General features: G+C 37.0%; 1 protein-coding gene, 1 long non-coding RNA gene and 2 pseudogenes across 2 annotated transcripts; all 4 read left to right on the forward strand.

The window, feature by feature from the left end:
- The first annotated feature begins 104 nt into the window (after positions 1 to 104).
- Positions 105 to 4,163, forward strand: LOC147502271 (uncharacterized). The gene is made up of 3 exons (XM_086604495.1): positions 105 to 1,306; positions 1,577 to 3,095; positions 3,183 to 4,163. The coding sequence occupies exons 1-3, from the start codon at positions 105 to 107 to the stop codon at positions 4,161 to 4,163; spliced, it is 3,702 nt and encodes a 1,233-aa protein (XP_086460621.1).
- Positions 4,164 to 18,513: 14,350 nt separating this feature from the next.
- LOC147502272 (uncharacterized) lies at positions 18,514 to 19,696 on the forward strand. Its single transcript, XR_015219956.1, has 4 exons — positions 18,514 to 18,725; positions 18,828 to 18,927; positions 19,505 to 19,533; positions 19,639 to 19,696. It is a non-coding gene; the product is annotated as an uncharacterized LOC147502272 (long non-coding RNA).
- Positions 19,697 to 21,218: 1,522 nt separating this feature from the next.
- Positions 21,219 to 23,074, forward strand: LOC147502273 (sucrose synthase 7-like; annotated as a pseudogene).
- Positions 23,075 to 23,078: 4 nt separating this feature from the next.
- Positions 23,079 to 24,130, forward strand: LOC147502274 (tubulin beta-1 chain pseudogene; annotated as a pseudogene).
- Positions 24,131 to 24,773: the final 643 nt, after the last annotated feature.

Genomic DNA, 24,773 nt, shown 5'->3' on the forward strand with positions numbered 1-24,773 from the left:
GTTCCTCGACTTTGGAGGAGCTTAAAAAGAAGATTTCTGTTTTTAGGCCTTTGTTGATTTTTGTAATGGAAACTAAATGTAGTAATCTAAATAAAGCTACTAGTATGATACGTAGATTGGGTGACTATCGTTCTTATATGGTGCCAAGTATGGGTTTGTCAGGTGGTATGTGGTTGTTGTGGGAAAGTTTTGTGAAGGTGGAAGTGTTGGGAGCTGACAGTTGGTTTATCCATTGTAATGTCGACTTATTTATGAATGGAAAGGAAGAGAGTTTTGTTTTGTCTTGTGTATATGGAAATCTAAAACTGGCAATTCGAAAGATGCAATGGGCTGTTTTACCTCTGCTAAAGCCACAAAATGATGAAAAATGGATTGTGATGGGGGATTTTAATGAAGTAACAACCCAGACTGAAAAGAGGGGTGGTCGACCTTTCCACTTTGTACAAGCCATACCATTTCTGGATATGATTGCTGCCTGTGAATTGATCGACTTGGGCTTCATTGGGAACATTTTCACATGGACAAATAAACAAGTTGGACGACGACGAATATGGGAACGACTTGATAGAACTCTGGTTAATGCTGCTTGGATTCTTCATTTTGTTAACACAAAGGTTTACCATCATATGTCTATGACTTCTGATCATAAGCTCTTGGTCATCAAAGTTTGTAATGAATCAAATCACCTTCCAAGACCTTTCCGTTTTGAAGCCATGTGGTTACAAGATAGGAGCTGTACTGAACAAGTTCAGCTGGCCTTTGAAATTGACACTGCGGGCTCTCCCTCTTTTACCTTGTGTAATAAGCTAAAGCAATGCCAGAAGAACCTCAAATGGTGGAATAAGAATATTTTCGGTCTCTTAGACACCAAAATGCAAGACGCACAGCATAGACTTGAGCAGATTCAATATGAAATCCTTTCTCAAACCGACCCTGGGGATGATTTGTTTGCGGCTGAGCACACTCAAATTCAAAGATACAATGATCTTCTTGTCCAACAGGCTACTCACTGGGGTCAGAAATCTTGCTCTGACTGGTACAAGTTCGGTGACCTGAATACCAAGTATTTTCATGCTCTAGTCAAATGTCGTCGACAAAGATCTTTCATTCACCGGATTAGTGACCCTACAGGGGCAATACTCACTGAAAGGCGCCAGATTGGAGATAGATTGACGGAATTCTTTGCAACTTTAATGACAACTTCTGAACCTTCTTTTGATTCGGAGATTCTAAATGTAGAGACACCAGTTTTGTCCACTGAGGATCTTCTTTGTCTCGCGAAGCCAATTGACAATAAGGAGATTTTGTTTGCTTTAAAACAAATGCACCCTTTCAAAGCTCCAGGGCCTGACGGTTTTCAAGCAATTTTCTTCCATCATTTCTGGCACCTCGTCGGACCACAGGTGTGTGATGCGGTAAACAGATTTTTTACCCAAGGATCTTTTTCACTACAACTCAATCATTCTTTCATTGCTTTAATCCCAAAAATTTCACATCCTACATCCCCTGAACATTATCGCCCAATCAGCTTAACTAATGTAGTGTACAAATTAATCTAAAAAATTATTGTAAATAGGTTACGCCCTATTCTGAGGAAAATAATCAGCCCTTATCAAACCGCTTTTCTTCCACATAGAAGTATCCATGACAATGCTCTTCTAGCCAATGAGTTTTATCATAAAATTAGAGGTCGTGGAAATAGGAAATCCAAGTTCTTTGCTTTAAAGATTGACATGCAAAAAGCTTTTGATAAACTTGAATGGTCTTTCCTTAGAATTGTTCTTTCCAAATTTGGATTTCCTATTGACTTGATTAACCGCATTATGTTTTGTGTGGAGAAAGTTTCTTACTCTATTCTCTTAAGTGGAGCTGCTCATGGTTTCTTCAAACCAACAAGGGGTCTCAGGCAAGGAGACCCTTTATCTCCGTATCTATTCATTATATGCACTGAGATTCTATCTTTGAATTTTCTGAAGTTACAAAGACAAGGTCTAATTCATGGCTGCCGTCTTGCAAGACATTGTGCTGCTGTTTCCCACCTTATGTATGCCGATGATCTCTTTGTATTTGGGAAATGTGGTCTGCCGGAGCAATATCACTTGAACAACTTGTTATCGAATCTTGCGAGTATCCGGCGGACAATTAACAAAGACAAGTCTCGATTCTTCATCATCCAAAGCTCCACGGGGAGGCTTGTTTATTTTCTCCGCAAATCCTTCAGAATGCCTTCCACCAGCTGTATGCCGACCTATTTGGGAATACCAAATCTTACTGGTAGAGGCCGCATTCATAAATTTGCTTCGTTACTCCAGCGTTTTCAAAATAAGCTTGCTGGCTGGAAGTCGAAGATTCTATCTAAAGCAGGCCGTTTGACCTTGGTAAATTCTGTTTTATCTTCAATACCGACTCACACTATGTCTTGCACTTTACTACCGGCAAAGATTGTTGACACTATGGATGTCATAAGAAGGTCTTTTCTCTGGGGGCACTCTCCTTCTGAACGCAAGATGCATTATTTTTCTTGGAGGCTTGCTTGTACTGCCAAGGGTAATGGAGGACTTGGCATCAAAGACCTACAGCTTCAAAATTATGCACTGTTTGCCAAAAAAGCTTGGGATTTGCTACAGCAAAATTCCATGTGGGCGATACAGATGAAGGGCAAGTACTTCCATTCAACAAGTTTTCTCAATGCAAAAATCCGAAGCAATGACTCCATCATGTGGAAGCAACTCTGTGCGGTGCGAAAGGTGATTAGAGCTGGTTGTTTTGGAACATTCGCGGCCGGTTCATCAATTAAAGCATGGGAGGATGCTTGGATTTTAAATGCTAACGAACCTCTGTCGATGCCTCCAAAACCACAGGCATGTGATTTGGAGTTAGTTGCTGATTTTATAAACCATTCTAATAACACATGGAATTTGGAATTGCTTCGTCAATTTTGGCCGACTGATTTTGTTCATAAAATCACTTCCATTCCTTTGTTTCACACGACTGATAGTGATAAACTTGAATGGAAGTGGACCAGTTCGGGATGTTTTTCTGTCAAGTCAGCATATAATGGATGTCTACATTTGGTGAATTCCGGAAGTAGTTTGGTGTGCGAACAAAGGTTTTTGTTCAAATTTGTATGGAGACTCAAGTTACCTTTTCGAATTAGATTTTTCTTGTGGCAATGTTTGCAGGGTGTCATCCCCACAGTGGATCATTTGGCATCTCTTCATTTTCAAGTTTATGCGCAGTGTACTCTATGTGAGACTACTTCAGAGACTCCATTTCATGTTTTTTTCGAATGCAGCTTTGCAAAGGCTGTATGGTGTGGCACAAATTGCTTGACAATGATCGACGACGTCCTTTACTCTTATGTTCAGGATTTTAAACAAAGAATTTTCCAGATGTTTAATACAGTAAGGAAGCGGCCTGAAGGGGATATTCAAGTTTGCCTGCTAGGACTGGGTTTGTGGTTCATTTGGCTTGCAAGGAATGACTCACGTTTCAACCGCAACAGTCCAGATCCTATTTTTTACATCAGAAAGATTTATGGACAGCTGCAAATTCTTAAAGACATCCTTGATGAAAAAGAACACAAGGAGCTTATCACTATATATATTAAGTGGCATCCACCTATTGAAGGATGGGCAAAACTCAACACAAACGGAGCTGCCCTTGCGAATCCGGGATTCGGAGGTGCTGGTTGTGTTTTACGAATGGCTAATGGTCAGTTTATCATGGGTGCTGCGATCCCAATACTTCACACCTCCAACAATTTGGCTGAGTTTTTGGCTATGTTATATGGTATCCATTTGGCTGTGAGACTCCGCATCCGCAAGATTGAACTGGAAACTGATTCTCAATTATTGTACCAATACATGACTGCTACAACGGTCGATACAAATTGGCTGTTGGCGAAAATAAACAGGGAAATCATGTCTTTGTTACAAAATTTTGAGGAATTCAGAATTCTTTGGTGCTATAGGGAGGGAAATTCAAGTGCAGACTATTTTGCTTCTCATGCTGCTAGTTTGGCATCGTCAGATACGTGGAGAGCACACCCAGTTGCAGAAAACACTTCTTGGTCTTTAGATGACTTAAAGTTTTTTACCTCCTTTCTCTTCAGTTTGGTTACATCGCTCACCTGTTCTTGCTGCTTCAGTCCTTGCTTTTGATGCTTGGGGCTTTTGTAAATATAGAATTATAAATAAATAAGATCTTAGCTTTCGATAAAAAAAAGATAAAAGACACGTATACCGACGCTGGATGGCCACGTGTCTTTAGACGCGTGTGTTTTTCAACAAATGACGCGCGTTGTTGTTTACCAGATCTGGGATTACTATATACACCTACCAATTCTCTCAAAGCAGACTCCACTTTAAAAAATTAAAAATATCCGACATGTCCTCAAATATCCTTGTATGGCAGACCCCATTTCAGATACAGACGATTCTACCAGACCACCTTTTTAGTTTTGGATAGTTGGTATAGTTGGTCAAAATTGCTTAATTTTTAGTAATTCACTAAATTTTGGTCAACATTGGATGGTCAACAGTGGATGACAAAATCTTGATTTTAAGATAATAATTCGAAAATCTTTACCAACCATATATTGTTTAAGTAATTCACTAAAATTTGGTCAAAGGTTTAGAGTTCAAAGTTTTAGGTTTTGTACTCTGTATAGATGCAAATAAAATTGAATAGGAATAACATTGTTTCTCTATTTCAAATTTTATTATTGAATTTTGGCTAACAAAAATTACTTCGGATTTTCAATACAAGATTCAGTTTAGGGTTTAGCTAATATGAACCATTTAGTTGGTCAAAATTAGTCAACTTTTAATAATTCACTGAAAAAATTAGTTAACACATTGGGTGACAAAATCTTGATTTTAAGATAATAATTAGAAAATCAATAACTAACCATTATTTGTATACTCAAATGTTACATATTTGTTTTATGTTCTTCCTTACTCCATTATATTTAGGTGTACATATGAGTTCAGGGTTTAAAGTTTATGGGTACGTAAGGTTATGCCAACAACATTTTTTTTATTTATTTCAAGTTTTATTATGGGAATTGCTATATACAAACCCCGAATATCTCAAGTTAGACCCCATTTAAAAAAAATAAAATACTGGACATGTCCCCAAATAATATCTTAGAAAGTTTTTTTTTTTTTTTTTTTGAAATAACTAGGGGTTTTTTGGACTCCCCAATCTTTATATATGAGACTATGAAACTCGCAGATACATTTTCCCTACCTTATCCGCCAAGATCAAATCATTAAGTTTGAGATCCAAATGGTGGTATAAAAATACACACACTCATTACAAAAGTTCCTACTTAGCTTAGATAGATAATCTGCGCGACTTCGTTACCCTCGCTAAAAACATGCTTAAAAGTGACCATCTCGAACTTCAAAATCTCAAACTGTATATGAGCGGCTATGTTCCGCAGATGCCATGGCACCTCTTCCTCCTTCGCCAAAATCCGCGATCGCTCTCGGAGAATCCAACTGCACTTGAATTCTGCTAATCCTCATATTTGCCGCACCTTCTAACCCTTTCTGAACTCCCAATAACTCCTGGTACAGAACTGACATTCTCGTTGAGCTGCCATTATACGCCATTAGAGCATCTCCATTCCAATCCCTTACCGCTCCACCATAGGCTGGCCCTTTTCCTTTTGTACCCCATCCATCCGAATTCAAAGACTACTAACCCATTAGGTGGTTTTACTCCATTTTACCCATACCTCATCTCTTTGCTTTAGAGTAACTCCTATTCCTAGTTTAGATCTTTTGCATTCTCCTCTTTTAGACTTTCGGTGTTTTACCCATATAGATCTTCATGTTGTTGCTCAAGACTTTCGGCTCACAACATCACCGACCGAAATCTGTTTTCTTGACCTCCGGTTTGCTCATTCCAAATGGTTTGGACTGCCGCGACGTAAAGGCTCTTATCACTTCGAAGCTAAGGTATTTGCTCTGCAAAAGCCTCATCAAGTAATACCATTCAATATCGCGATGCTCGCACCATCTCTCTGGCATCCCATGGCTATCTTGAAATTCAGCGGACCGGCCGAGAACGGACAATCAAAGAAGAGGTGTCTTTGAACTTTCTTCGTGACACCCACACAAGCAAAGCACTTTGATTGCGCTTATCACCCTCTTGGCCATCAACCTATTCTCGAGTTGGGAGAGTACCAAAACAGCTGCCAAGTGGTAAAGGAGTGCTTCGCATCTTGGATATTTCCCCACACAATCTTAAACCATTTTACCTTACTTCTCACTTTTTCAAGTCTGAGTAGGTGAGGATGTAGAGAATTTCCCTCATCTTGCTTGGGGTCCATGTCACCGATCCTCATCAATGTAGGAGTTTATCTCGGTTCGAATCCACTCCTTTACCTCACCCTCCCAAGCATATCAATACGTCTGACTAGACCATCTCCCCTCTCTTAAAACTGCGAAACCTTCGCATCCTCGGGACGATGTTGCCTAACAAGCTTCTAGCTTGGTTATTCAGTATAGAGGCCCCGAGCACCATGGATCATGCCGAAACTAGTACCTTTGCCATTTGCTATACAATGTTTGACAAACTTCCATGCGATTTCTCGATGTTTCAAAATCCCTCTCCACACCCAGGAGCAATCCCTCGGCACCTTCATCGTCCAAAACTGCTTGTGTTTTATGTGTTGCTGCCATGCCCATCTAACCCACAAACAATCTGATTTCTGCGCAAGTTTAACCACCAAACCACAGTACGCAGCTTGATTCCAAACTTTTGGATCCACAAGACCAAGCACTCCCTGATCCTTGTCAAATCTGAGCGTAGCATGGCTATCATGATGCATTTTGCTCTCCATATTTGGCCCTGCCCATATGAACCTATTGCACAACTTCCCCACTTTCTCAATCACTGTTCTTGGCAACACAAATGTCTTCGCCCAATAGGTTTGGAACGATGCTAGGACCGACTTCACCAATTGTACTCTTCTAGCTCTGTTTAGGTCCTTATTCTTCCAATTTGAGATACGCTCCGTGATCTTTTCGATAAGAGGCAAACATTCTCTTATACCCAGTCTAGTGGCCGTAAGAGGCAGCCCTAGATAAGTAATGGGGGGCTTCAAGAGAAATATCCATAACTAACTCCGCTAATTCTCGCCCTTCTTCTTTTCCGACGACATGCTACCCGTTAGGAGAGTAGTCTTTTCATTGCTAAACCAAGCCCTCAGAAATGAGAGAAGTCCCGCAAAATGTCTTTTATAGCCTGCATAGATTCCTTATTACCTTTGTAGAATATTAGGACATCATCGGCAAAGCATAGATGTGATATGTCCAGGTTTCCTACATTTGGAGGGCGATCGATTTTTTTTTTTTTAAGCCCTTTGGAGAGAAGAGCACTCAAGATCTCCATGACCAGTACAAACAAATAAGGGGAGACTGGATCACCTTGTCGGAGCCCTCTTTTCCCTTCAAAATACCCTTCCGGAGTCCCATTTACCAGTACTGAGTACGAAGGAGAAGCATAACACATTTGGAGCCATTCAATGAACAAGAGGGGGAACTTAAAAGTATGCAAAATAGCTTCTACTGCTTGCCAAGACACCGAATCATATGCTTTCTTTATATCGAGCTTGATAGCACATCTCTTCTGACCATGTTTCCTAGAATACCCCCTAAGAAGCTCATGAGCTAATAGCAGGTTATCTTGAATCGACCTCCCCGGTATAAAAGCTGATTGTGTACTTGAGATTAAGGAGGATATACAAGTCTTCATTCTGTTGGTTAGAACCTTTGATACACACTTGTAGACAATATTACAGCATGCTATGGGCCTGAAAGAGCCCACGGTCGTAGCATTCTTCTCTTTTGGCACAAGGCAGAGGAGAGTGGAATTTATCCCTCCCCGCCATTTTCTTTCCTCAAGAAATGTGTATTTGATTGCGGTGAAATCAGCCCCAATAGTAGCCCAGCTGTGTTTGAAGAAACATGCATTGAAGCCATCTGGACCAGGCGACTTATTATCCTCCATGGCAAAGAGAGCTTCCTTTATCTCCATATCAGTGATCGGAGACTCTAGAAATCTGCTTGTACTCTGATTAATCTCCTTCACTTGCAAATTACAGAACAACCCAGAGTCACAGGAGGCAGCAGAGGGGACTCCCAGTAAATTTGAGTAGTACTGCAGAAAAGCATTAGCTATTGGCTCTCTTCCCTCTCTTCGAATACCATGCGCATCGATGATATCCCATACATGGTTTCGAGACTTCTTTTCCTTTAGTGCATTAAAGAAATAGGCACTACATTTATCCCCAAACGACAACCAGTCAATATCAGTTCTATGGAAAAGATCTGCTTCCTCCAGTTTTATCAAATAACAAAGCTTTTCTCTCAACTCAAACTCCTTTGTACTGAGGGAGCAATCCAGAGGGTTCTGGTGAAGTGTTTCTTGGACTTGCTTCAATTGGACTCTCATTTCAGTCACTATTTTCTGAGTATCATAGCAATAACTCCTTGCCCAACCTTTCAAAACTAGCTTCAAATTTTTCAGCTTTCTAGTTAACATATACGGGGGGCTGCCATGGTTTGTTATGTCCCAGCACACTTTAAGAGTTTCTTCAAAATCTTGATGCTTCAACCATAAGTTGCAAAATCGAAACGGGGGGTGGTTTCTGAAGGAGCTTTGGAACGTCATCAACAGCGGACAATGAACAGAAAATCTTTGTGTTAAGACTTCCACTTTTGTAGCCAACACAATAGCTGACCAAGCTACATTGACAAGGCATCTGTCAATTTTCGACCATTTCCTAGAATTTCCCCCTCCACTGTTCCACGTGAAAAAACACCCTGATGCCGAATGGTCAAACAACCCTGCTACATTCAAGCAACTTGCAAAAGGCTGCGCCTCTCTAGGGTGAACTGCCGTGTCGCCAATTCTTTCATGTGAGAACAAGACGTTATTAAAGTCTCCCATTACACACCATGGTCCACGGATCCTTGCACTTAAGGCTTTTAACTCGTCCCATAGAATCAGTCTTTCATGGCTGCTATTCTTCGCATAAACTGCCGTTAACAGGAAGGACAACCCATACTGCCTACTAGTAACCTTACAATGTATGAATTGATCCCCTTCCACCTCCTTTTGAACTTCCAAAACATTTCTATCCCATATGATCCAGATTCTACCATATTCATCAGAAGAGTAATTATGCTCTGTAGCCCAAAAAGGACATACCAAACCTGCAATGGTTCTAAACTTCCCCATGCATACTTTAGTTTCCAAAATACCCATACAACTAATCTTATTCTCAACAAGAAATTTATTCAATTGTTTTGCCTTTGTGAAGTCATTTAACCCCTTAACATTCCAACTGCTTATTTTAATCATTGGAATTGGTTACCGTCTCCCCTTCTTTCCACTCCCTTTTGGTCGGCCCCTACCTTTCTTTTTCTCGATGTTTCTTACCGTTCACCTCATTTCTCTTCGAGCTCTTGTTTGTCTTGAAATGGTCCACACCGCATTCTAGTAGTGGTCGTGGGGTGGAGTCCTTGTCCCCGAACAGTTCAGGCTCGGCATCCGAGAGATCATTATCTTCCAAATCAGCAAGCTCCTCAAAAAGGTTCCTTTCAGTGCAGAAATTACCTTCATCGGGGTGCACTGGTCTTATTTGTTGAATCGGTGTTTGCACAACTGCTTGAGCTCCTTCAGTATTAAGATTTTCAAAAGTACACTCAATTAAGCCCGGGGAGACCGTAGATATACTTGATGACAGAGCTCGCTCACTTGGAAGTTGATTATGTAGTTCAGCCTCTGCACTATTATAAGCTTCGAGCTCATTCGATTTCCAGTTCGATAATCATTGCTTGCTCATCACTTGCTGTTGCTATCTCTAGAGCGCTTTGCTCCTTCACATATTGCTTCCTGTTCTGAAATGTCCCCTTGTGCATGCCCTGACCCTCTACCTTCATTTCCTTGATGTGGAGGTGCCTCAGCACCACTATCTGGCTCTCTCCTCCTCTGTTGCCATATCCTCGTTGTTCTGCCAGAGCACTTATCGTTGTCATGTCCAAACTTTTTGCACTTTGAACAGGACAAAGGCTTCCATGGATACTCAAGTGGGATTTCTACCTCTCGATTTCCTGCCTTAACCTTTAAAGAGTCTTTATACTCAAAGTTCACTGGGAATTCGATACAGAACCTTGCGAAGGATAATATTTTCCTCTTCGCTATTGATTGCGTCGTCCATAAACATTGGCGTCCCTCCAACCAAGCTTGCAAGGTAGGAAAGCCCATCAAATGTCCACATTTCTTTCGGCACATCCATTAGCTTCACCCAGAGAGGGATTGAAGCAACCTTGTTTTTGTAGTTCCCTACCTCAACTGTCCATGGTTTAACCACAAACACTTTCGGTTCAAGAATAAAGATAGGTCCTTCATCTAGCACCATCCGGCCGGTCCTCAAGACTCATAAAATTCATATAAAAGAGCTCCTTATCGGTGGTGATGTCAAAGGAGCCTTTTAATTTCCACTTCTTCTCGGAACTTCCTTTCTTCGTAAGAAAGGATAGCCTTTTGTCTAGGAAATATCCAACAAGATACTCATCCCAATGTTTGATACCTTGCTCAATGAGATCGGGGAACTGAGCTACACCATCTATGTAGATAGGTGAAAAAGATTTGAATGCCACTTGTGGTTTTCGACGAACCAACCGACCAAACAATGAACTCCAGGAGTTGTTTGTCGTCCCCCCATTACTAGTACGACTATCAGAGGGTACCGAATTGCTTGAGGAAGCCATAAGTTCTTAACCTAGGAAGGCAGGTTAGATATTCCAAGCTACACTGGATTTACCTTGCGAACTCACACTTTCAAAAGTGGAGGATTTTACCGTGAAGGAAATCAAAGAGAGTGATAGCTGTCTTGGCCGAGCTGACACTGTGAAAAGAGAGGGTTTTACCAGCCAGAGAGAGCTTTACAGAAAGTCTTCCCGAACGCGCACTCTGAGGGAGTGTGGGATTTCACCGAGAAAGACCAAGCTACTAACGAAGAGGTGAAGAGCTCGATATCACTTTTTTGTTTCCTGAATTGGAGGGAAAACAGCCTGTTGAATGGATATGTGCTATTCACCAACTATTTTTTACTAAAAACGGTAAAGAAGGGGAGCACAGGATCACCAAAGAAGATTATGTTATCTCGCTAGCAAGTTTCCCAAATTTGGTCCCCATTAGCAGGTTACTCACTATGAGGTTGAAGACAGGGCAAGTTTATATCTTAGAAAGTTAAAAAAGTGAAAACACTAAAATTTCAACTTTTGTCTTTTTACTCTCAAGAAACCTTCCTTAAACCCACATTTTTTTTTCACTCATCTTATTTTCCAATCCAAAAAACTTAACTCACACATCTCTTCTTGCTCTACACATATTCATCTTCCTTTTCAAATTCTTTTGATCTATTTCTATTTACAACATTTTTTTTTTTGGCATTATAATGACATTGAGTGAAATGGAATGGGCATATGATATTTTTAATATGGAAAATAAACTATTTAATGAAGAGAAGTTTCAAGACAGCAACCAAGACAAGGTAACTCCATACCCAACTATTGTTTATAATGATTCTAATATCAATTATTATGAGGATGGCTTGTATAAAATGTGATTAAAAAGTCTTTCTGCAAACTCAATCTATGAGGACGACCTCTTCCATTTATGGTTGATTTTAACAGTGAGTGTTGGGAAATGGGAATAGCCTTACGTCCCAAATGCGCGTCCCAGGCCAACTAACTTCCTAAGTTTGGCGCCCCCACTGGAGTGACCTATGAAATATTAGACGGTCTAATTTGGCCGTCGCTTAGTTACTTTGATATAGGCATTTTTTTGTGACAAATTTTTAGCTAACATCATAATTCATTGTAAATGTTATAGGATTCTCTATACAGTCATAATGAGGTACCAATTGATCAACTTCGGACTTCACAAAACTCATATGCATTTTCGGAGGGGCACTACATAGATCAAACCGAACATTTTAACACCAACATGGTATGTATGGACGAATATAAGCTTTGAAACTTCTTTGATTTAATATCTTCTTACCCATGGATTAATGAGTACTTAAATTGATTTATAGGTATTTGATAGTCGTCAAGATTTGATTGATTGGACACAACATAAAGGAAATGAAGTGGGAGCTATTATCGTCACTGGGAAATCTCAATATGCAATTGGTGGTGGGAAGGCTCCTAGATTTATTTTGATATGTGACCGTGGTGGTGAATTTTGATTTCATAAAAAGGTAGAGGCAAATGAGAAGACAACGAGAAAGACCGGGACAAAAAAAGATGGATTGTCCTTTTAAATTAAAAGTGTGTTTGAAACATGGTAGCTTGGATAGATGGACACTAAGAGTTGATTGTGGTCGTCATAATCATGGGTTGGCAAAAACTATGGAGGGTCACTTTTATATAGGAAGGTTTAATAAGATGGAAATGATTCTTGTATCTAAGATGAGTAGAGTTGGAGTCAAACCAAAAGAGGTCATGAACGCTGTCAAAGCAAGAGATCTGTTAAACTTGTCCTCCATGAGACAAATGTATAACGCAAGACACAAAATTAGACTTGATGAAATGGAAAATAGAACACAGTACAGTTGCAAGAGTTAGGTAGATTGTTAAGGGAAAATGAATATGTGGAGTACAGTAAACGTTAGGAAAGGTAGCAATGAGGTTATGTTAATAGTAACCATTACATTAAGCTAGATTTGGAAGATGGTTGCCCAATTCCAAAAATAACGTTGCTTTAGAGTAGTCCAGAAATAGCAAAAGGTTAGGAAATTTTAGTGAAAAACCGTGTGGAGGTATTCCAAGGGTTGAATGTTTAGGGGATTGCTCAAGCGGAAGCTTTTGAAGGAGATCTAATTCTTGTCGACTAGTGTAGTTGGGCAAATAGATGTTCGAAATACTTTATACTTTTATAGAGGATACATGAAGAAACATTTTTTGCAAGGAAGAATTTTTATAAAGACTTTGATAGAATGGAATCGAATTTCTTATATATTTTGGAACAAAACATTTTACATGTTTAAATTGATGTTTTGACTTTCATTGTTTACGTGTATTGGTCTAAAATGTTTTGCCAAATTTTCAAATTAGTTAGAGTCTTAATTTCAATGAAAATATCAACATTTGGTCATGCATTAAGAATGGTTTAGAGGAACCTAACTAACTTAAAAAGAAAAGACGTTCATATTAGACTAACATTTTTGGTATTGGTTGGTTGGACTAGACCGTCTTAGAAAAAATGAGATTAGACTAACCTTTTTGGCATTGGTTGGTTGGGCTGGACCGTCTTTGAAAAATATGAGATTGTGTTGGTCTTGCGTTAAGAATAGGTTAGATGAACTAACCTAAAAAGTAAAGACGTTCAAATTAGACTAACCTTTTTGGCATTGGTTGGTTGGACTTGACCGTCTTAGAAAAAGATAAGATTGTGTTGGTCCTACAGTAAGAACGGTTCCGATGATCGAACTAACCTAAAAAGCAAAGACATTCATATGAGACTAACCATTTTGGTATTGGTTGGTTGGATTGGACCATCTTAGAAAAAGATGAGATTAGACTAACCATTTTGGCATTGGTTGGTTGGACTGGACCATCTTAGAAAAAGATGAGATTTTGTTGGTCCTGCATTAAGAACGGTTCAGATGAACTAATTACCTAAAAAGAAAATATGTTTAGATCAGACTAACCTTTATGGCATTGGTTGGTTGGATTAGACCGTTTTAGAAAAAAGATGAGATTGTGCTGGTCATGCATTAAGAATGGTTTATTGGAACCGACTTTAAAAGAAAAGATGTTCAGATTATGCTAACCTGTTCTACATTGGATAGGTGGACCAAAATTCAATCTCACCAACCATTTTAGATACAGACGGTTCGACCAAACTAACCTCGTTCGTTTTGGATAGCTGATATAAACCGTTTAGTTAGTCAAAATTTATCAACTTTTAGTAATTTACTAAAATTTGGTCGACATTGGGTGACAAAATTTTGATTCTAAATTATTAATTAGAAAATAATTACTAACCATTGTTTATACACCCAAATGTTATATATTTATTTTATGGTATCTACTATCTATATACTAAAGCAGAAACCTTTAAAGGAGGATTTTCTCTCTCCTATGTGGCACTATAATAACTTTTTCTCTATCCTATGTGGCACTTTAGTATGAAAGATAATATTTTCTAATAGCCTATAATCCCACGTACATTGAACCTCTTTAAACAGTTTGAGTGTATTTCTAATTCTTGTATTTAGAAAGTTTGAGTGTATTTCCAATTCTTATATATTTGATCAAATAAAAAAAAATTGCTAAAAAAATAGGTGATGTGTAGAAAGTAATTTCCTATTACGAATCAAACACTTTTAGTGTTCCAATTATTATATATTTGATCAAATAAAAAAAATTGCAAAAAAATAGGTGATTTATAAAAACTAATTCCCTATTACAAATCATACAATTTTAGTGTCTATGATAAAACACCGACTTATTTGAAATATATCTTTAACATGGCTCAAAACATAGTTAAAAACAATTATACAAAAAATAACATCACAAAATATATAATAGAAAATAAAAAAAAAAAAAACGGCAAAACAATAATGACAAGTATTTTAAAATATATATAATATTGATTGAAACTAATGTAAAAAAAAATAATTAATGGGGAATTGAAAACTGGATGCAAATGCATCGAACTAACCTCAACGTAATTAATATTTAACGGGAAATTGAAAACTGGATGCAAATGCAAGCATTAAACTAATCTTAAAAAGTAAATAATAGAAAATCGGAATATGGATAGAACCGCATTAAACTAACCTCAAAGAATAATTAACGAAAAATTAAAACTTGGATGCAAATATATCAAACTAACATCAAAATATAATTGTCGGAAAATCGGAAATTGGATGCAAATGCATTGAGCTAACCCTCAAAGATTAAATTAACAGAGAATCAGAAACAAGCTAGATGCAGCTGCATTGAACTAACTTAAAAAAAAAATTAATTATAAATTGGAAACATAATGCAAATGCGTGGAACTAATCTTAAAAAATAATTAACGGGAAATCGAAAACCGGATGCAACTGCACTGAACTAATCTAAAAAAATAAATTGGATGCAAAACCTCCAGAAATAATTAACGGAAAATCGGAAACTGAATGCAAACTCATTGAACTAACCTCAAACAATAATTAACGGAAATCGGAAATTAGATGAAAATGCAACTTTATTAAATAATAAATGAGAAATCGAAAAATGGATGCAAATGCATTAAACTAATCTTACAAAATAATTAACAGAAAATCAGAAACTAGATGCAAATGCATTGAATTGACCTCAAATAATATAACAATTAACAACAACAAATTAGAAATTGGATGCAAATGTATTGAACTAACCGAAAAGAATAATTAACAAGAAATAAGAAACTAGATGCAACTGCATTGAACTGATCTCAAAAAATAAATAACGGGAATTAGAAATTGGATGCAACTACATTGAACTAACCTCAAAATATAAATAACAGAAAATCAGAAACTGAATGCAAATGCATTGAACTAACTTCAAAATATAGTTGGGTTATATGTTGTGGGAATGTCTCGATAAATATAGTTTTGCATTTAAAATTGTATTTATCTTATCTCTTTCCGTATGATTGTGAACTCCTTGCTATTCAAGTAGCTTCAATATATATGAACTTCGCCTTATTAGGCAATCTCACAAAACTTCAATCAAACTTCTATTATTAAACAACAAAATGAATTGAAGTTGAAGGATTTTATCAAAGGTGAGTTTTTTTTTAATGGAGAGTGAGGTTTTCACGTTATAAGAAATTTGGTTGAGTAATTAATATAATATTAATATATAATAGTTATGCATATTTGCAAATATTTTTCAGAATAATTAATATAACAACACCCGTTCGTAGATAATCTTTGAAGATTCCACGTAGTGAGTCATGCATAATTTAAATAATAATTAACGAGAAATTGGGAATTGGATAATCTTCGATGATCTCATGCACATAGTAAATTAAGCATAATTTACTTTTTATGTCATGTTTACAAGGACACTACATATGGATCAGTAGAAGTTGGTATTATACACCACATTAGATAATTATAAGGAAATCGGAAACTGGATTCAAATACATAACTGAGCTCAAAGAGTAATTAATGGGAAATTAGAAACTTTATGCAAATTGCATTAAACTAACGACAGAGAGTAACTAACGGGAAATTAGAAATTAGATGCAAATCCTTGAAAAATATCTAATGGAAAATCGGAAACGATATGCAAATACATCAAAGAAACCTCAAATAATAATTAATGAAAAATCGGAAACTGGATGCAAATGCATTGAACTTAACTCAAAAAATAATTAACAGAAAATCAAAAATCGAATGCAACTGCATTGAACTAACCTCATAGAATAATTGGTGGGAAATCGAAAACTAAATACAAATGTATTGAAATAACCACAAAGAATAGTTAATGGGAAATCAGAAACCGGATATAATTGTATCGAACTAACCTAAAAGCATAAATAATAAAAAAAAAACTAGATGCAGATGTATTGAACTAACCTTAAAGAGTTATTAATGGAAAATCGGAAATTGGATCCAAATACAATAAACTAATCTCATAGACTAATTAACGAAACATTAAAAAATGGATGAAACTGTACTGAACTAACCTAAATGAATAATTAACTGGAAATTATAAATTTGATGTAACTACATTGAACTAACCTCAAAAAATAATTAACGGAAAATCGGAAACTTGATGCAAATGCATTGAACTAACCTCAAAGAACAATTAACATAAAATCGAAAATTGGATGCAATTGCATTGAACTAACCTCAAAGAATAATTAACGGAAAACTAAAAATTGGATGCAACTGCATTAAACTAAAATAAGAGATTAACTAATGGAAATCCAAAATTGGATGCAAATGCATTGAAATAACTTCAAAAAATAGTTAACTAGAAATCGAAAGTCGGATGTAATTGCATTGCACTGACCTCAAAACGTAAATGTTCACTTTTTTAGCCACCTCACATGAGTAATTACGAGTAATTATGAACCCAAAACAAGAATGAGTTTATAAAAACAGACTCTTACATATATGCAAACTGTATAGAAATTGTAAACTATCGAACTAACCTAGAAAAACAATTAACGGAAATCAAAACCGGATCTGCGATGTATTAAACTAACCTCAAAGAGTAATTAACGAGAGATTGGAACCTGGATGCAAATGCAATGAACTAATCTCAAACACTAATTAACGAAACATCAAAAACTAGATGCAACTATACTGAATTAACCTTTTAATGAATAACTAACGGGAAATCATAAAATGGATGCAATTGCACTGAACTAACCTCAAATGATAATTAACAGAAAATCAAAAATTTGATGAAACTGCATTGAACTAACCTCAAAGAATAATTAATGAGAAATTGGAAACTGGATGCAACGTAATACATTAAACTAACCTTAAAGAATAATTAATGAAAAATTAGAAACTTGATGCAAATGCATTCACTACAAGAAAATGGGGCTTTTGCCACGGACGACCCGGAACGTTTGCCACGGACCAAAACTGTCGAATAATTAGCCACGGTTGCTCTCTGTTGGTATTGTAATAGTTGTTGTAGCTTGTATTTTGCAACCTTTCTCCACAGGCCGAACGCGTAGGTGTTCCCACGGTTTGGACCGTTGGATCAGATCTTGACACTATCGATTCTTTTCAACGGTTATACTACGCCGGCATAGATCCAAAATTGCTCCAAAATTTCCAGCCCACAAAAACTCAAAATATTCATAAATAGTTAGAAACTAATCTCACTTCTAGCTTCCACCGCCTCTGTCACCATCTCCTTATCTTCTTTCCTACCAGTTCGTCCACCACCACCACCTCTCTAATAGTTCGTCACTACGGCCATCAAACATCAAAGGTAATGCTTCCAAGTGTTCATTTTATTAAAAGTTTTTTTTTTTTTTTTTTTGATGGAAATTGATAAAGGGTGTTTTTTTTTTTTTTGTTGTTCTGATTCTTGGCAACTCAAAGGACTGGTGGCTTGACAGAGGAAGGTTAGAGAAAGTCATCGTCGATTCTCCGTAAATTGCAAATCAACAAGCTAAGAGATCGAGGCACTTGAAGAAGCATCTGAAAATGGGTCTTTGGTTAAATCCACTGACATTGATTCTGAATCTGTTTGCAATGAGGATGGGAGTTTAGGGAGGTCAAGATCGCTTGCACAACTTTATGCCCAAAGGAGTTTCTTCAAGCTACCACACTTGCTGCAGACCGCATTAGAACATGTAAGGTTGTTTCTCCGCAATCCATTTTTGTATATGTTTGTGGTGATAATCTAAACCATGTGTGTCTTTCCTATGTTATTTCTAGAAAAGGAGCCATTGCTGGTCTTTCCCTGGGATCATAGTTGAGTAAGTTGAAGGCGAAAGTATGTGCTATTATATAGTTATGTCTACCAAGTTTGTAATTGAGAAATCACTTTGATATTGAGATCTTGGTCATACCGGTTCATGCGTTCTCTGTTTGTGCTGACCCCGATTACTTCTATAAATATGTTCAAGGTCTACTTTATGGACTGAACGTAGGTGTTAGCTCACACGATATTGTTGACATTTAAGATGTAAGTATCATTGACTTGCGTGTTCTATTTTACTAAATGTGTGAAGACTGAAGGAAGGTTTTTGTTTCATGACTTTTATCTAACTTTCCTTTTACTCCACAGGCAAAGGGTCTGGGCTATATGCCATGAACACCACTAAGGAGCTCGAATTTGTAAAAGAAATTGTTGCATCAACAGGGATTATTCTTGACCCAGTCTGCAGGTGCACTTTGTTAACTTGTTTGAGTTGTTACATTTTGTCTTAGTGTTTTAGTTGCCATTTACTAAGATCAACATGAGCTCCCACTAAATTTTGGTCAGTGTTTGAAAATCTATTTCATGATTTGTGTGACTTGTGTCGCAATTACTAACTTGGCTTTCATCAGAAATCAAGATAGTTGACCTTAGGCTTCAGGGTAGAAGGATCATGAAATCTATTCTATAGTCCTCATTGGATATCCACATTATGGCTGCTGTTAACCGGTCCTTACCACTTGTCAGTGCATCTAGAGGAAGCCCCAAGCAGGAGCAGGCGTGCTCTATTTTCTGAATAACAAAAATGATTTCTTTTGGCCATGTGGTCATCTACTCCTTTTCCTTCCATGGGTTTCAAAATTGTCCTTTGCGGATATTAAAAATTTGTGTCTTTGTCACCAAGTTACACGTAACTACTGAAGCAAAGTCCTTTTTGTTTCACTTCCTTTTCTCTTTTTTGTTCAACATGGCTCACTGTATATGAACGTTAGTTTCTCTGTAAAGTTTAAATATATTTACATTGATTTTGCTACTGCTTTTAGCAGGTCGGGCAAATTTGCGTCAACTTCATCAGGTAATTAATATATCCAAACATCTATGTTTATCTATATGCTCACTCACCCTATTGTTTTTTTTTGTGCCGGTTGATGAAACCCTTCATTTTTTCAATCAACTGCAGCTTCAGCATCAGGCTGTTGCAAGTAAGACTAAGACTTTGCACGATGCCTGTGATCAATTGGTATGTCCAATTCATGCTCTGTTAATTCATTCTCACTTTCTCTTTCACCTGTATTTCAATTTCCTTATCTGGAATGTAGTTGATGGAGAAGGAAAGACTCATAGAGTTTGCATAAGCACTTCGGAGTCAGCTCAACTATTTTGATGAATGGAGAATGTAAGGTTTGATTGCTATCTTATCTAGAGAGGATGTTCACTTTTGACTTCCCATTATAGTTTGCTATTATGAACTGAAATTTATGTCATTACGTCTTTTCTTTTTTCTACTTAATTTCACATAATGGTCATACAAAAGCCTTAACTAGGACTACAGGTATCAATTCTTATTTTACTTGCACTTAATGAACTAGTAGAGGTCTACATATGTAACAATATAAACCGAATCTATTCCTTATATACTATAATCACCCATCAATGTTCTTGTTCAAGGCTTAAGTAGATTAAAATAAATGCCACCATGACACTTCATAGGGATTTGAAGAATGGTTGTGATTTGTGAACTATAGCTTTAACTGATAGTATTGTGGATCTACCAATAAGAAAATAGAAAAAAATTATGGTAGCTTTACACTTAAATTTTTTTTTTTTATTCGGTTAACATCATGGTAATGCTATAGAACCTCCTTAACATCTCGCCCAAACGGCACCCCCGATCTCCTTTATCTAGGAAAGAACATACAGAGAAATTTAAGCTCTATTTGAAGCTGTTTTTAGAAGTTTTTTTTTTACGGTAATATGTATAACATTCCTCCAATCCATAAAATTTTCTTCCAGTATGTTCCCCATACTTTCTCCCGACCCCACACTATGTCTAGATGGTGGGGATTATAGTTACTACAATTGCAGCGTGATGTATGGTATCTGATATTTACCATTTCACTTCGCATGCTCATAGATCACAAATAAACAAAATTATGAACTACACTATCTAGTTTAAGATCAAGTAGCTATCTAAAATGCGGTAAAAGGAAAGTGCATTTTCAGTTGATACCACCGTTTACAAAAACAAGAAAATTCCAAGATATATGATTGATTTTAGTGTTGTCTTAAAAATTGGACACAGTGGTGGCAAATCCATGGTAGGAAGGAAAAACGGTGGAAGCTATCAAACTACACTATTATATGACTACAGAACCAGGACTACCTGAACTTTTTGGCGGGTAATACTACAGAAAAAAAAGTATAACAAAGAAGCAGTGAATAATAGCTGTTGTTCCACACATACGTTTTCCCATTTTAGAAATTTCAGAAGTTGGGAACCAATATTACTTTTAAACTGAAAGTATTTTTCTCTTTGATGAATTCATTTCTTGATTTCTTAAATGTGCTTTCTCCTCTTCTTATTGCCTTCACAACCACAAAGTTCGGATCCATTTTCGTCCCATGATATCTTTTCCAAGCTGTTCTATCAAAGGGTAAGCAACACCTTTTTAACTCTATAAATAGTATCCTCATTTGACACAAACATAACAAAGTTTTTATCATTGATTCTTTTACCTGGGTTTTTCAGTATCTTTATTAATGACTTCTACATTGTTGTTTAAACGATCAGATTCTATTGCTGATAGCATGCCCGAAGGGTTGAGGCAGAGCCGGTACCATATGAAGCGATGCTTTGCAAGGTATGCTTGAAGGTTAAATATCACTTTATCTTGTTTGAACTAGTCTTGGTTTCTCATTGAAGAGACATTTGAAAAACAGATTTGTCGAGAAGGAGAAATGGTTAATGAAAAGGAAAGATATAATGGAGGAACTTGAGAGGTCGATTGAGGACAAAGCCGAAATTAACTAAAGTAGTGGAGAGTGTGCTTGGTTACATCCTCGCTTCGACTCAGTGCTTATAATCATATTTTTTTTACTCATAATATTCTTTATATACTTGAAAAATGTCGCTAATGTGAAGAAATCATTTATTTAAAACTCACAGAGGCAGCCGTTGTTCCTCCTTATATTACGTTTTCGAGACAACCCAATCCCCGGATTCTCGGGAATATGTTAAGATGTCGCCCGATGATTTGAAAGTAGAGAGCATAACCACTACAGAGTACTTGAAATTCAAAGACACAATATATGATGAGAAATGGTATTTTTTTTTTCATTCTTATATTTATCAATTTGAGTACTTGAGTTGTGGCTAATATGATGGTTGATGGAACTTCTTATGGTTTCGCTTTTAAAATAAAATTTGTTTTCTATTATTCTTTGTCATCATTAATTTATATTTTGTAAGTTTAGATGTGGTTTAGCTTAAGGCAGATGTAAGAGTGCATGTTAACATTAAAGACTCTCGTATGAGAGATGAAAATGCACCGAAGTAGACTTTGGAGCATTTGATGTTTCATTGCCTCATTTGGCTTTTTTTTTTCGTCAATTGGAAATGGAGTCACTATATCTCTAAGTTCATGTCCTCGAAGCTGAACGGGGACTCGGAGAGTGCTAAACCTTTGCTAGACTACTAACTTGCCCTTAATCATGTTGGAGAGGTATTTGCTTCTGAAATCCAACTATGAACTAGATGATGATTCTCCTATGAAGTAAAAATGATTGTGTCTTCATTTCAATTTTAATAATTATCCATTTCTTGGTATTTGAATTCGCAGAGTCTTATGATCAATGAGACTCTCAGTACCGTTGACAAGCTTCAGGCCGCATTGATTGTGGCAGATGTATACCTCAGTTCACTCCCAAAAGATACACCGTATCAGAACTTCGAGCAAAGGTGAGTATTTTCACTATGTTTCACTGTATATATTATTGTCAAGCAGATATCCTTACACCCTTACTTTTGATGCCCTGTTGTCACATGTATGTAGGTTCACGGAGTGGGGTTTGGATAAAGGATGGGGATAATGCAGAAACTGTTAAGGAAACAATGGGATTACTCTCAGAGGTACTCCAAGCACCGGATCCATTGAAATTCTTTAGCAGGCTTCCGACTACATTCAACATTGTCATCTTCTCCATACATGGCTACTTCGGGCAAGCAGATGTCCTTGGCTTGCCTGATACTGGTGGTCAAGTATGTTTAAGTCTAATAGTTTAGTAGTAGTAGTTAATAATCTTCCATTGGGTAAGTGGAAATGTGCCATGAAAATAGGTTGTCTATATTTTGGATCAAGTGAGGGGCAATGGAGGAGGAATTACTATTCGGGATTAAGAAGCGGGGGGTTGAGTGTGAAGCCTCAAATTCTTGTAGTAAGTTGAATACTTACGAAAAGGCCATCCGACTTGTATAAGGATTCAGTTGATCAAATGAATATGGTATGTTTTCAACAGTTACAAGACCGATACCGGATGCTTTCGGGGGACTAAATGCAATCGAGTTGGAGCCTATTCTCTATACTAAGCATTCCCATATCCTCCCCGTCCCCATTTAAGCCAAAAGTGTCCGATATTGTCATTTGAACCTTATATTGCGACGTTGTCCGCTCATCAGTTGGTTGAGAATGTTGATGAGTGTATGGTTCTTGATAATGAGGCTCTTTAACTCACTACTCCTAGTTGTAAGCATTTTTAAAACCCGTTGTGTTTTGTTTATTTAGTAGTTTTAAAGGTTAGAAATTTATTCTTGGTTCGATTTGTTTATTTTACGCTTAAAGATTTGAATCATTTGATATCCGCTACTATGTCTGGTGTGACGTGTTGTTTGAGGTTCCCGGGACAGTTGAACTCTTATTTAAGGAAGTTTGTTGTTAATCTGATCCCGTTTCCGCGTCTTCACTTTTTTATGGTGGGCTTTGTACCACTTACTTCACGTGGTTCTCAACAATATAGGGCTTTGACTGTGCCGGAGCTTACTCAACAAATGTGGGATGCGAAGAACATGATGTGCGTTGTTGATCCACGATATGGGAGGTACTTGACTGTATCTGCGATGTTCCATGGGAAAATGAGTACTAAGGAAGTTAAGTCGGTGAACAAATGATTAATGTACAGAACAAGAAATCAAGAACTTGTTTTACTTTGTGGAGTGGATTCCGAATAATGTGAAGTCTACTGTTTGAATGTTAAGGATAAAACAATAATTATATATATTTTTCTTTTTTTTTAATCTGAAACATTTTGGCCACGGCCACTATCTGTAGCTACAGTACAAAAATATGCGTAGCAAATTTACTTTTGCCACGGCCTTCCTCCTTCACAATATCTAAATGCTACGGCTTATCCAACGGCCATCCTCAGTGGAACTTGCAACGGCTTACGCCACGGTCACAAGCTATGGCAATTGCTACGGCTTTCCCCACGGTCATTCTCAGTGGGAAGTTGCTACGGCTTGAGCTGTTGCATGGACCGTCGCATCTACCCACGGTCTTGGGCTGTAGCTAAACTTTTACCAACAGGTCAAAACCCCACGGACTTGCGTCAGTTAATAGCCGTGGCTAAAGCTCTTTGCCCACGGATTTGGGCCGTGGCTAAAAGTCTGCTTTCTTGTAGTGATTGAACTAATAACCCTAAAACATATTTGTATTATATATAGGGAGAATAAATGTTTCAAAAATATAGTTTTGCATTTCAAGTAGTGTTTATTATAATTTTTTTATTGTGATTGGGAATGCCTTGCTATTCAAGTAGCTTCAATATTATCTTCGCCACATTGGGCATTCTCACAAAACTTCAATCAAACTTCAATTATTAAACCTAACAATAAAAAGAAGTCGATGAGTTTTATCAAGGTTTGATGCTTCATTTTTATAGAGAGTGGTGCAAGAAATTTAAATGAGTAATTAATATAATTTTCATATCTCATAGCTATGCATAGTTGCTAATATTTTTTAGAATAATTTAATATAACAACACCCATTCGTAGGACACGTTCATGTGATAAATCTTTTCAAGTGGGAATAGTATATTCTTTGAGAATATGGAAACAATCAATATGTTTTAGTGATTTGTACACATTAGTATGTAAGTTTAACAGCTGATGATTTTTACGCAAAAATCACCATAAATCTTATAAAACTATTATACAAGCTAGATTGAGTTTAAGATAATTTCATTTGAAAATTACGGATTAATATTCTAAACCACAAAGTGAAGAGACTATTTCAATTTGATCCCTTAGTTTCCAAGTACTTA

This window comes from Coptis chinensis, chromosome 4 (assembly GCF_015680905.1).
Source record: "Coptis chinensis isolate HL-2020 chromosome 4, ASM1568090v1, whole genome shotgun sequence".
Classification (NCBI taxonomy): Eukaryota; Viridiplantae; Streptophyta; class Magnoliopsida; order Ranunculales; family Ranunculaceae; genus Coptis; species Coptis chinensis.